At 45.5% G+C, this 13,383-nt stretch overlaps 1 protein-coding gene across 1 annotated transcript; it reads right to left on the minus strand.

The window, feature by feature from the left end:
* Positions 1-4,093: 4,093 nt before the first annotated feature.
* Positions 4,094-12,222, minus strand: LOC133509614 (galectin-related protein B-like). Its single transcript, XM_061836820.1, has 5 exons — positions 11,844-12,222; positions 11,481-11,564; positions 10,645-10,733; positions 8,211-8,403; positions 4,094-4,614 (listed from the first exon to the last, which is right to left on the minus strand). Exons 1-5 carry the CDS (start codon positions 11,886-11,888, stop codon positions 4,471-4,473), a joined length of 555 nt encoding a protein of 184 aa, XP_061692804.1. The 5' UTR covers positions 11,889-12,222; the 3' UTR covers positions 4,094-4,470.
* Positions 12,223-13,383: the final 1,161 nt, after the last annotated feature.

The following is a 13,383-nucleotide window of genomic DNA, read 5'->3' on the forward strand; positions in this document are numbered from 1 at the left end:
TTTCACACTCTCACAGGATTACAGTGGTGCCTCGAGATACAAGCGACTCGACTTACAATTTATTTTGTTTTGCCTTGACTTGTGAGCAGAAATTTGAGATGAAAGCATGTGGGAAGAAAGCGGACTGCCCGGAGAACACCCACGCAGGCACGGGGAGAACACGCAAACTGCACACATGCGGGTCCGGGATCGAACCCAGGTACCTCGGAACTTTGAGGCCAACGCTTTACCAGCTGCTCCACCGTTCCGCCTTACTACAGTGTTACTACGGAGGAATTGTGACGTTTCCTCAAGCTCCATGTCCGAATTCTACCTCCCCCATCTAGGCAAAATGTGCACTCCAGGACGAGATGGGATTATTCGAGAAGCAAGTGTTTCGAGTCACGAAAGGAACTCGTATCTCAAGGCACCCCGTGGGTACAAAACCTGAACGGATGAAGATCAAAGCGTTACTCAGCAACTGCACAAGCTAAAAAGTACCACTTTGTGCCTTTGGGGGTGACGCCCCGAGTTGTAAAACGTGTAAAAAGCAAATTTAAAAGATGCAGATGTGTGTGTGTGTGTGGGGGGGGGGGGGGGGAACAGGACTATGGAAGTAAATATGTGCCACCAGGATTTGAATTTGAAATGTGAAGTGATCACATTTTTCATACTTGCTAAAATTCGCCGTCTGAAATTCAGTCTGTGGCACCGGGCAGGGTTACTTCAGGTCAGAACCGAACAGCCAGCCAATCGCAGTGACGCTTTCTTAGTATGTGACGTCACGTAAGCCGAACTGCGATTGGCTGGCTGTTCGGTTCTGACCTGCAGCAACCCTGCCTGGTGCCACAGACGGTGAATTTTAGACAGCGAATTGTAGTCGGTTGAATTGTTAACATTGAAAAGTTACACTGAAACACAACTATTGAAAACGTGATCACTTTACATTTCAAATTCAAATCCCGTGTGGAACATATTTACTTCCATACAGGACAAAAAGTGACTCTGCAGTTAAGAAGATTAAGACATTTGTGTAAACAAGATTCTCCTCTGTGGGATAGGAACACTCATTTCATCACATGGCATCCGTTAAAACGCTTTAATCAGGTCCTGGATTACACACAAAAACAGTCTTCAAGTTGTTTCGAGTGTATTAGTAACCACAAAAAAAAAAAAAAAATCCATCCCGTTTTACACTCGTTTCTCGCCAAAGCCGACAACAAACACGTTACAATTACTTCCACGGGCTTTTTGAGCCCGTTGCAAAAATGGTTGTAAGCGAAACGTGTCATTACAGCGCTGTAACTGTAAGCCTGCGACGGTCGACGCGAACAGAGCACGTTTTTGTCCCCGCTGCTGCAGTAATGATGCAACGGGCTGGGCGCACATTTCCCGTTTGCCTAAAAAAAGAAGAAAAAAAAAAAAAAAAAAAAAAAAGAAGAAGCTGGGAACGGACCGTGTGAGCGCATGAAGCTGGAGAGGGGGAGGGGGGGAGGAGAAAAGTCCAATTTGGGCATAAAAGTCATGAGACATTCTTGTAGGCCTCCTTTACTAAATGCGATACATTTTGTGATTACTTGTTCATCCATTTTCTTCGCCGCTTATCCTCACGAGGGTCGCAGGGAGCGCTTGAGCCTATCCCAGCTGTCCACGGGAAGGAGGCGGCGCACACCCTGAACTGGTCGCCAGCCAATCGGAGGGCACGTTGAGACAAACAGTCGCAATCGCAATCACACCGACCGGGTTCGATCCCGGCCCCGCCTGTGTGGCCTTTGCATGTTCTCCCCGTGCCTGCCTGGCTTTTCTCCGGGTGGGCACTCCGCTTTCCTCCCACACCCCAAAAACATGCAACATTAATTGGTCAGTCTAAATTGCCCCTAGGTGTGATTGTGAGTGTGACTGTTTGTCTCCATGTGCCCTGCCATTGGCCGGCAACCGTTTCAGGGTGTACCCCGCCTCCTGCCTTGCTGACCCTCGTGAGGATAAGTGGCTGAGAAAATGGATGGATGGAATATGATGGGTCAATTCAACGTTTTGACGGTTTTACAGTCCTAATGGCCCCCTGACAGAAACCGGAACTACAACGTGGCACCCCTGCTGTAGTATCTGTGACTTTGAATGTGTGTTTCTTGAAGGGAGGGGCGTTGTGGGGGTCGGCAAATAAGCGTGTGGCGTCACTCGAAACTCGCGGCCGTGCAAGAATGCGCTTGTGACGCGTTTATTTTGCGGCCGTTTTTTAATAAAACAATACACACTAATGAGCCCTTTTCACTGTGCCATTATGTAGGGTAGTGTGGAGAATAAAAAAATGAATCCATTTTGGAATAAAGTGAAGCACTGTGAACGACTCAAAGGACGTGAAAACATCAATGCTGTCCCATGCCCGAAATGCCATACATTCAAAACGTGACCACAATCGGATTCTGCTCCTGGCTAAAAAAAAAAAAAAAAACAAACTTCACCATCATCACCTCACGACACCACCGAATAACAACGCGGCACCTCAAATCATGTACAAAAGCGCGACGTCATGATCATTTGCGTATCGGACTCGTGTGAAGTCTGGTTGGAAAAAAAAAAAAAAAATGGGACTGAAGAGGGGGATTAAAACAAAAATGCAAATTCCGATCCAAAATGCCCAACAGCCAGAATTCTACTTCCTGTTTGGCTTCCTCCTCCCGTGAGGAATCATCATCAATTTAGACTATTTAGGTCATGTGTTACCGTGACAACCGTGGGGGAGCGCGGGGGGGGAACCCAGAGGGACGCCAGGAAAAGAAGACGCGGCTGGAATGCTCGACTCATCTTTGCGATATGCGACTTTTAGTGCAATAAATTCTAAAGTGGGATTAACTCCTGCTGTAAAACACGTCGAATTATTACGAGGGTCTTATTAAAAAAAAATGCTCGTCAACTGCACAAAAGGGGCGTCGGCGTTGCTAAAAGGACGGAAATGCAAGCAGAGATGCTGCTACATTTTTTTTAATTAATTGAATTTAAGATGGACATTTTTTAAAAATTACATTTCAAATTATGGAAATTGCAACAAAAATTAGCTATAAATGTGTTAATTTTTTATTTAAAATAGAATGTTTTAAATTAAAATACGGAAATGGAAAATACAGATGCTGTGAAATTTTCCAATTTAATTTAAAATGACTTTTTTAATCCAATTCATACTGTTGCCAATAAAAGAACCTAATATTTACAAAATATTTCCATTTCTTTTTTTAAATGAAAAATTAAAAAACATTTTATTTGAAATGTTATACTGAGTTATTGGGGAAAAAAGTAAAGATATTTTAAGCATGTTTAAAATTAACAATTTAATGTTTTTTAATGAATCAAAAACCTAATTTAATGAAGATTAATTTTTAATTAAAAATGGAATTTTTGAAATTAAAATATGGAAATGGAAAATACAAATGCTGCAAGTTTTTCCAAGGTAATTTAAAATAACTTTTTTATCCAATTGAAAAATGTAAAAGTAAAACTTTAATTAGCGTTAATACTGTTTTTTAAAAACGTACATTTAAAATAATTTTGAGCAGCACTAAAAGTATGAAATTGCCAACAAAGGAACCTAACAAAATATTTCCATTTTTTTTTAAATTAAAAACATTTTAATGGAAATGTTATACTGAGTTATTGGGAAAAAAGTAAAGATATTTTAAGCATGTTTAAAATTAACAATTGCATGTTTGTTTTTTTAATTAATCAAAAACCTCATTTAATGAAAACATTATTTTTTAATTAAAAATAGAATGTTTTAAATTAAAATATGGAAATGGAAAATACAAATGCTGTGAGTTTTTTCAATGTAAATTTAAAATTACTTTTTATCCAATTAAAAAAATGTAAAAGTAAAACTTCAATAAGCATTACTACTGTTTTTTTAAAACATACATTTAAAACAATTTTGAGCAGCACTAAAAGTATGACATTGCCAATAAAAGAACCTAATATTTACGAAATATTTCTATTTACGTATTTTGTAAATGAAAAATTACAAAACATTTTAATTGAAATGTTATACTGAGTTATTGGGGAAAAAAGTAAAGATATTTTAAGCATGTTTAAAATTAATGTAATATTTTCTAATTCATCAAAAACCTCATTTAATGAAAACATTTAATTGCAACGACATAAAAACAGAAAGTCATGACGAGAGGCCCCGCGTTTCATTTCAACTCGAATCCCATATAATCATAAAAAGCATACATTTTCCAAGAAGAAAAACTCCGAAATAGCACGTGGGAAGGATTGTAGAGATTTGATGAAACTAAAACCTGAGAAATAAAAATCAAATGACCGCTCGCAGAGAAGGGTTAGGGGGTGGGGGGGGGGGTGAGAAAAAAAAAAAAAAAAGAAGAAGCCGAGGAGGTGCGTTACGTGTGATGGGCGGGGCAGACGCGCTCGGGCGAGCGCTCGAACAAGTCCTCCGCGCGCACAAAGCCGAGCCGCCGAGCTTCCGTTGGTGTGCGTGCGCGCTCAGCCCAGCTTGGTGATCTGTAGGTCTCCGTCTATCCGCACCGTGTCGATCGAGGCCAAAGATTTTACTTTGTGGTAAAAGTCAAAGAGCTGGTGTCCGTCCACGAATATCCGGAACCGCTGGTGCTCGCAGTGGATCTCCACCTGCGGGCGGACAAACGCGGTTGCGTCAAACGCCGTCGGGACCCGAAACAACCGGACCGGACCGGGTTGGACGTCCGGCGGAGTTTCCGTGGACGGCCCTCGACCGTTTGACCTTTGCGACGGCCAATCACAAAAAAACTCTTGCTTGATTTACCGAGGGTCGTATCCATATTTACTGCATATCGCTATTATTTAACACAACACCAAAATGGGATTCCATCCAGCCACCCTTCCATTTTATTTGCTGCTTGTCCTCACAAGGGTCGCAAGGAGCGCTGGAGCCTATCCCAGCTCTCAACAGGCAGGAGCCGGGGTACACCCTGCTTTGGATGAACATTTTGCTGTTGGAATCCATCAATCCATTTTCTTTGGACGCTTATCCTCACGAGCGTCGCGGGGAGTGCCGGAGCCTATCCCAGCTATCAACGGGCAGGAGGCGGGGTACACCCTGACAATTTGAAATTTTGGGACAGATTTTTACCAGGGTCATGAAAATTGGCACTGTGGATATGGCTTCACGGGCCACATAAATCGTGTGGTGGGCCAGATTTGGGCCCCCGGGCCTTGAGTTTGACACCTGTGGTCTGGATGAACATTTTGCTGTTGAAATCCATCCATCCATTTTTCTTTTGCCGCTTATCCTCGCAAGGGTCGCAAGGAGTGCTGGAGCCTATCCCAGCCCTCAACCGGCAGGAGGCGGGGTAGACCCTGGACTGGTCGCCAGCCAATCGCAGGGCACATGGAGACAAACAGCCGCACTCGCAATCACACCTAGGGGCAATTTAGAGTGTCTAGTTAATGTTGGATGTTTTGGGGATGTGGGAGGAAGCCGGAGTGCTCGGAGAACATGGAAACTCCACACAGGCGGGTCCGGGATCGAACCCGGGACCTCAGACCTGTGAGGCCAACGCTCTCCAGCTGAGGCACCAAAATGGTGTTCAATGGCTACTTTAATGCACTAGAAAGCTGAAAATTTCTGATGACGTCATGTGTCATCGTCAGAAACGAGTTGGTACATATTCACCTTCGTGGCTGACGCGCTTCTTTCCGCATCGAAGCGATCCATTTTTAACAAAATATTCCATAACTCAAGGCGGCACAGCTGTGTGGAGTTTGCATGTTCACCCCGTGCCTGCCTGGCTTTTCTCCGGGTGGGCACTCCGGTTTCCTCCCACATTCCCAAAAACATCCAACATTAATTGGACATTAAAAATTGCCCCTAGGTGTGATTGCGAGTGCGGCTGTTTGTCTCGATGTGCCCTGCGATTGGCTGGCGACCAGTTCAGGGTGTAGCCCGCCTCCCGCCCGTTGACAGCTGGGATAGGCTCCGGCGCTCCCTGCGACCCTCGTGAGGATAAGCGGCTAAGAAAATAGATGATGAATAGGTGGATGCTAACTCAAATGTATCATTTAACTATTTGTAATTGGTATTGTTTTTAAAATAAAAATCCAGACTTTCAATATTGAGGTTTACCGTTTACAGCAGCAGGGAGGCAGCGGCACAATCTCATAAAGTTTTTTGTCACTGGTTGGGAGTCAGAATATTGACTAATATCATCGTCAGAAACAAGTGTACATATTTAACTTTGTGGCTGACGCGCTTCTTTCTGCATCGAAGCATCGCAAGCGATCCATTTTGGAAAAAAATATGTAAACTCATATGTATCATTTAACTGTTTGCATTTGCTATTGTTTTAAAAATAAAAATCCAGATTTTCAATATTTAGGTTTACCGTTTACAGCAGCTGGAAGGGAGCGGCACACTTTCATAAAGTTTTGGTCACTAGTTGAGAGTCAAAATATTGACTAAATATAGTGATTTTCTCAAATTTAAAAAAAAAAAGTATTTTCCGCCCCCAAAAAAAGATGCTAACATAGACAAACTACCGACGTTGTGCTTTTTTGAGAAATATTGAAGATTTTAATGTTTTATGACGACAAAGGTTTTGGTTTAATTGTTGCATTCTTAACCGACCGAAGACGTTCCTGGCGTGAATTTCGCTGCGACGTTAACGCAACGGGGACAAGACGCTGACGACAATCTAAAAGCCGCAAACATTCGCGTGTTTGAGCGCAACCCGGCAAACAAACCAGGAAGTCACACGTTTTGTCGCGGGTCCCGACGCACGTCCTCGAGTCGGCGAGGAAACACGTCAGGCTTTAATCTGCCGTCCGCAGCTTCTGGCGCTGCGCGTTATCAGCTGGGTCCGCTGACATAAACCGGGACCGTCAGCTTCAAATCCGCCCGAGAGGCATTTGTAAAATATTTCGGCCTCGTCGGATGAGTGAGCGCATATTGGGCGTATTCTCATGCGAGCGCCGCTCGTGGCCGTCACCGCATTGCGAGTTACTGGAGCAGAAACTTCCTCGGGTCGCACGGCGTAAATTCACGATACGCGCGGCGTCCGTAATCCGCAGAAACGACATCGTCCATCTGCGCGGATGTGGAATTTCCTGTTTGCTTGTTTTGTTTTGGTAAGAAAATAGCAAAGGAATAAGCGAAGGCCCGTTTGTTAGCCTGGCGGCGGACTTTTCGAGTCAAGAAGAACGCGCGGTTCTTCCTTGTACCAAGACGGAACCTGATGAAAAACCGAGGAGCCCGTAGAACTGGGTTGTCGAACTCATTTTTGTCACGGGCCACATTTTGCTTCGGGTTTCCCTCAGAGGGCCGTTATGACTGCGAAACCACAAAAATCCTTAACGTATTTGCACGTGAAATTTATGAACTAGTTTTGGAATCAGAAATCAACGGGAATGGGTTCGTTCCTACCGTCACCGGTGGGCATGAGCTGTGGGTCGTGACCGAAAGAACAAGATCCCGGATACAAGCGGCCGAAGTGAGTTTCCTCCGCAGCGTGTCCGGAAAGAGACCCCGAGGGCGACCCGGGACACGCCGGAGAGACGATGTCTCTCGACTGGCGTGGGGAACGCTCCGGAAGAGCTGGCAGAAGTGGCTGGGGAAAGGGAACTCTGGGTATCCCTGCCGAAGCTACTTCCCCCGCGACCCGACCCGGAAAAGTGGATGGATGGATGTTGTTTGGTAACACAAAAAAATGCTTGTAATACCTCAACATCATCATTTATGACATGACAATTAGAAATTTTGGGACAGATTTCAACAAAAAAAAAAAAAAAAAAAAGTTGCCTCCGCGGGCCACATAAAATCACGCGTGCGGGCCGGATCTGGCCCCCGGGCCTTGAGTTTGACACCTGTGACTTTTTGTTTTGACATCTAACAAAATAACAGATTCCGCCGGACAGCCGCACACGTGCGGACGCACACGGCAGAGCGGATCCAAGGCGGCGGGAGTCCCAGTTGCCGGGGACCGCAATTATCGTGTTGGACAAAACCGCGACATGTTTCATCGTTGTCATCGAGACGTGATTTCGATTTATGCGCGCACGGGAAACAAACGTTGTCGGTACGCGAGCTTCGATCTCGACACGCGAATCTCCTTTTGGGGGTCTCGACGTGTTCGCGAACCACAATCGATTCTGCATCCTGATGAAGTTGTACGATTTTTAGATTTGGATTAGGATTATTCATTCAGAAAATAAATGTGGAAAATGGCCGCTGAAGGTCATCGGTGATTTACCCGAAAAGGCTGATCTGGGATGAAGGGGAAGTAGGCGGTGGAGGCCTCCTCCTCGGTCCACTTGCCGGCCACGCGGGCGCTGCGCAGGAACTGGCGGTCCGAGAAGCGGGCGGTGAGTTTGAGGGCCACGTCGTACGCCGCCTCATCCTCGTCCTTGTCCTTGTCCCGGCCGCAGGTCAGGCTGACGTCAAAACTGCAAAAAAGGGTTTCGGGGGGCGGGGATCGAAGAGGCGCCGGTGACCAAACTGTCGGGACGGCTCAATGTTGACGGGAAAGTCCGCTCGTGGTCCGGTCGAATGTAAACACGGAAAAAACGATGAAGCCGACGAACGCAACGAGTAACTAAAAGCGAGGAGAGGTCCAGGAGGTCCCCAACTAATTTCCAGGGATAGCCTGGTTTCCCCACAGAGGTGAGGAAGTAGATTCACAAGTACTGTTGTATGTGTTGCTTCTCTGTGTTAAATCAGTTTATGAATCGTTAACATCTATGCTAATTGTCAATTGCCCATCTATGGCGTTTCACATCGCATGTTAGCGTTAACCTAGCAGGCTTTCATGACACAATATTTTATGGTTTCAGGGGTGTCAAACATATTTTTCTCGCAAGGCCACATTGTAGTTTGTGTTTCCCTATGACTGTGGAACAAAAATATGTAATCATCTCATTATATTTACGCAATTAATTTATGAACGAGTTTTGGAATTAGAAATCAAGGCTAATGTGTTTTTCAACTGTTCATGTTTGGCAACGCAAAAATGCTTGTAATAGCTCAACTTTATCATTTATGATATATTCATCCATCCATCCATTTTCTTTTGACGCTTATCCTCACGAGCGTCGCGGGGAGTGCCGGAGCCTATCCCAGCTATCAATGGGCAGGAGGCGGGGTACACCCTGACAATTTGAAATTTTGGTACAGATTTTTACGAGGGTCATGAAAATTGACCCTCGAGATATGGCTTCACGGGCCACATAAATCATGTGGTGGGCCAGATTTGGCCCCCGGGCCCTGAGTTTGACACCTGTGGTTTGGATTGGATCCATTTTTCTTTTGCCGCTTATCCTCACAAGGGTCGCGGGGAGTGCTGGAGCCTATCCCAGCTGTCAAAGGGCAGGAGGCGGGCTACACTCTGAACTGGTTGCCAGCCAATCGCAGGGCACATGGAGACAAACAGCTGCACTCGCAATCACACCCAGGGGCAGTTTTACAGTGTCCAATTCATGTTGCATGTTTTTGGGGATGTGGGAGGAAACTGTAGCGCCCACCCGGAGAAAAGCCACGCAGGCACGGGGAGAACATGCAAACTCCACACAGGCAGAGCCGGGATCAGAACTCAGAACTGTGAGGCCAACGCTTTACCAGCTGACCCACCGTGCCGCCCATTTATGGTATATGACAATTTGAAATTTCGGTTCACATTTTTGCTAGTCGTGGAAATGGACACTCTAGATTTGGCTTCACGGGCCACATAAAATCATGTTGTGGGCCAGATTTGGCCCCCGGGCCTTGAGTTTGACACCAGTGGTTTGGACAAACATTTTGCTGTTAAAATAAGAGTAGGAATATTTTGTGGAGGGTGAGGTGAATTAAGTCTGTCAGTTTTCAAGTAAACATCAACTGGGACAAAATAAACGTCTTGAAGCAAGCACGCCTTGCCTCTTATTATTACTATTAAAAGCTTTAAATGTGTCAAAATTGCGCTGGGAGAGGTAAAGCTATATGAAAAGTGTTTTTTTTTTTTTTTAATGGTTTCTCTATCTCTCACAGATTTTCACCGGTCCGGAACGTAACTGTCGCTGTCCTCCACCATTTCGGCAATGAGGATCCAGTGAGGCCTCAAGTCTGGTAGTCCGACAGCCGATTGAGGAGCTCATCGAGTCGAGATACGCGTGTCCCGGTACTTTTGTCCACATGTACGCATGAACCCTTGGCATGCGTGCGGCCAGCTGCGGGGAGCGATGAAGTCACCGCAGCGCAGGCGGGGCGGGCGAGTTCCACGTTGAACTTTCCATGTAGGGTCAAGTCACACCCAGACAAGTCGCCCCTCTGTTTTTTTTTTTTTTTTCGTTTTTTTTCCACTCTTCCTTTTTACTCACTCGTTCTGGAGAGGGAACGCCCTGACTGCCTTTGCATGCCTAAAGGAGTCGCCATTCACGTTCACGCAGTAATTATTCATTGGTTGGGGGAGCGTGGGGGGGGGGCCTCACCGCCTTTAGAACAAAAGGGTTTATCGATGTAAATAAGGGGTGGCCAACATCAGGTTTGCGGCCTTTTTACAGCCCTTTCAGGCTTTGCACGTGTTCGGCAATTATCTTCAAGCATACACAACAGTATATTTTTGCATGTTGTCATCGTGTGCTTAACGTGAATATAATCTAATAAGCAACTTTTATTTTATGTTTTGAAAAGACAAACATTTTTTTTTTTTTTACCTGTCTGGCTCCAGGTCCACGATGCCCATAACGATGATTTTCTTCCCTGGTCTCATGCCGCCCCGGATGCGCCCGCTGAAGGGCACCGTCTGCACATTAAAAAGAAGAAGAAAAAAAAAAACACATTACATTAAACATTTGTTATTCAAAATAAGCACAAATAGATCACGCGGACTTCACAGTTCTGAGGTTCCAATTCCTGTGCGCAGTTTGCAAGTTCTGAGTCCGAAAACGTAAACATTAGCTTCACTGAATGCTTCAATTGTCCGTAGGTGTGAATGTGAAGGCCGGTTTGTTTTACGCCCCCTGCGATTGGCCGCCGACCCATCCCGCGTTTCCCCCGCTTCTCTCGCCGACAGACTAGAATACTCTCATTTTTTCCAAATGTGATTGTAAGTTTGAAGTCATTTGGGCTGCTATTAAATACCAGACCGGTCCCGAGTCCATCCCACTTCTCTCTCCAAAAGCCCCCACCCCCCCAAAAAAAAAAAAAACATGCATACTAGCATCACTGAACACTCTCCATTGTCCACAAGTTTGAATGTAAATGTAAAAAAAAAAAAAAAAAGTGCCCTGCCACGGACTGATTGATCAGTTCAGGCTGCATCCGGCTTCTTTCACCAATTATCCCCCCCCCCCACACGCTTTAAAAAAAAAAATCATGCAGGTCCATTGTACTCTAAATTGCCAATAGGTGTGAATGCATGCCAAAAGATTACAAATCGCCCCCCAGCTCCTCCCGCGATGATGGATTTTTAGCCCACCCGGAGGCAAATCCGGCCAAACGTTATGGAAATCGGACAACCGCATGTAAATTTCCCTCCATTCATTCCTACCAGGAGCCGTGCAAGATCCTCCTTGTCAGGTGAGATGAGGCCGACGCTCCCCAGCGAGTCGTTCAGCTGCTCGTCCTCCACCATCTGTTGAAAAAAAAAAAAAATGAATATTTTTAAAAATGTTACAATCAACACAGTGTGTGTGGGTCCTGGAACGCAACAAGGGGAGCTCCGGCCGAGCGGGTCAAGATTCCGAGCACCAGCGGGCCAGGTGAGCCCCGACAGACAGCCAGCAATCCCCTCGCCTCGCCGCGCGCACAAATCCGCCGTGCGGGATTCGAACGCGCGCGCGCACACAAAGGAAATATCAAAGAAAGAAAAGAAAAAGCGCAATCCGGCGCGTCGGGCTGCAATAACACTCACAATCGCCTCGTTTTCTGCTGCCTGCACCGCCATCTTGAGCTGCATAGGATGCTGTCTGTCCCGCAGCAGCAGCAGGAGGAGGAGGAGGAGGAGGGTGAGGAAGAGGAGGAGGGTGAATGGGGGGGTGAAGAGCTGCCCTGCCAGCCGGCTGGGGAGCGCCGTGTGTGCGCGTCGTGGCACTCCTCGTTGGAGCTCGGAAGGCCCGTTGCCCGGTCGTCTCGCGGCTCTGGGTGGTCGCCGGAGGGCATCCACCCCCCGCCGCGCCTCGCTCGGGTGGCTGCCGCTGCCGCTGCCGCTTTATCTGCTGACGTATGCTCGATTCATAATTACACACTCCCCAGGCTTAATCCCCGTCTGTTGGAGACGGCTAATCACACACTTCAGCCAATTACACAACACGGGCAAATGTGTGTGTGTGTGTGTGCGCGCGTGTATTTTTAAACTAACCCTAAAGTCCATCATGCAATGTTTGAATAACGCGACTTGTTGAAAGCACTTGTTTTGGTTCATCATATTTCATTTCCCCCCATTTTAAATGATTGATAGCCCAGCCCTCTTTTTTTGACGCGTCTCCATTATTTTACTATAACGCACGCGATGGTGCCACCAAGTGGACATTCATTGCCATTACAAGACATAACAAATGAGTAAATCGTCGTGAAACAACGCCCCCTCAGTTACATGTACTCCAATTATTTCGTGGATGTTACCTACGTGCTGTGTAACTACAGTTCTCACTACGTATATGATCATGTTTAACGTGAGCGTGGGGAAACGTTTTAATATTATGTTACGTTTAATGCTGTATTTTTTAACACATTTTAAGGCGAGTCCTCCGTTGTGCGTCATCACCAAGCGACAATTGCTGGGCTATTCATTCAGTGGTTCTGTATTTCCAGGTTAATATTTGAACACCGGGATATTATGCGAAGAACGTGGCCTGGATAAAAGTATGACACTGTACAAAATACCATTTATCTGACAATATATGCGGCTTAAAAATGAACATGGAAACAACACACACTTCCGGGTTTCGCAATCAACAAGCGACGGCGTCGACCAAGCGCCCTCCTTAACCCATTTTATATTTAGAGTTTTAAATTATTTGTTTGTCGTTTTTAAATTAGTGATGTAAAAACCAAGAGAGGAAAAATATGACACGAACGAAGTATGGGACGTGGGTGTTCCCCGTTTTAGGGGACATAAAGGGGGACAACATTCAAGCGAGCCACTTTTCAAATCAGAATCTTCATTCATTGGTGTTGGATGTTAGAGCAATTCAATTTCCAAATATTGAAGGATATTTTATTGAAACACCTTACAGAAAAGCAAACCGTCTGTTCCAAACAATAAAATTATGACATGACGCCTGAATGTCTAACAAACATTGAATCGTAATTCAAAGCAATAATTCGGTTAAATTGTCGCACGCGTTAATAATTACATTTTTCAAAATTAATTTGTTGAAACAAATCAAAACATTCAATGGAAATATTATTGACTGAGAAGTGAAATACAGTACAAATGAACATGACTTGGG

This window comes from Syngnathoides biaculeatus, chromosome 12 (genome assembly GCF_019802595.1).
Source record: "Syngnathoides biaculeatus isolate LvHL_M chromosome 12, ASM1980259v1, whole genome shotgun sequence".
In the NCBI taxonomy this organism is placed as follows: domain Eukaryota; kingdom Metazoa; phylum Chordata; class Actinopteri; order Syngnathiformes; family Syngnathidae; genus Syngnathoides; species Syngnathoides biaculeatus.

Coding starts and splice junctions, on each gene's coding strand:
- LOC133509614 (XM_061836820.1), bottom strand. CDS start 11,888: ATGCAGCTCAAGATGGCGGTGCAGGCAGCAGAAAACGAGGCGATT. Junction 11,565..11,843: donor CAGCAGAAAACGAGGCGATT/GTGAGTGTTATT, acceptor TTTTTTCAACAG/ATGGTGGAGGACGAGCAGCT. Junction 10,734..11,480: donor AGGATCTTGCACGGCTCCTG/GTAGGAATGAAT, acceptor TTTAATGTGCAG/ACGGTGCCCTTCAGCGGGCG.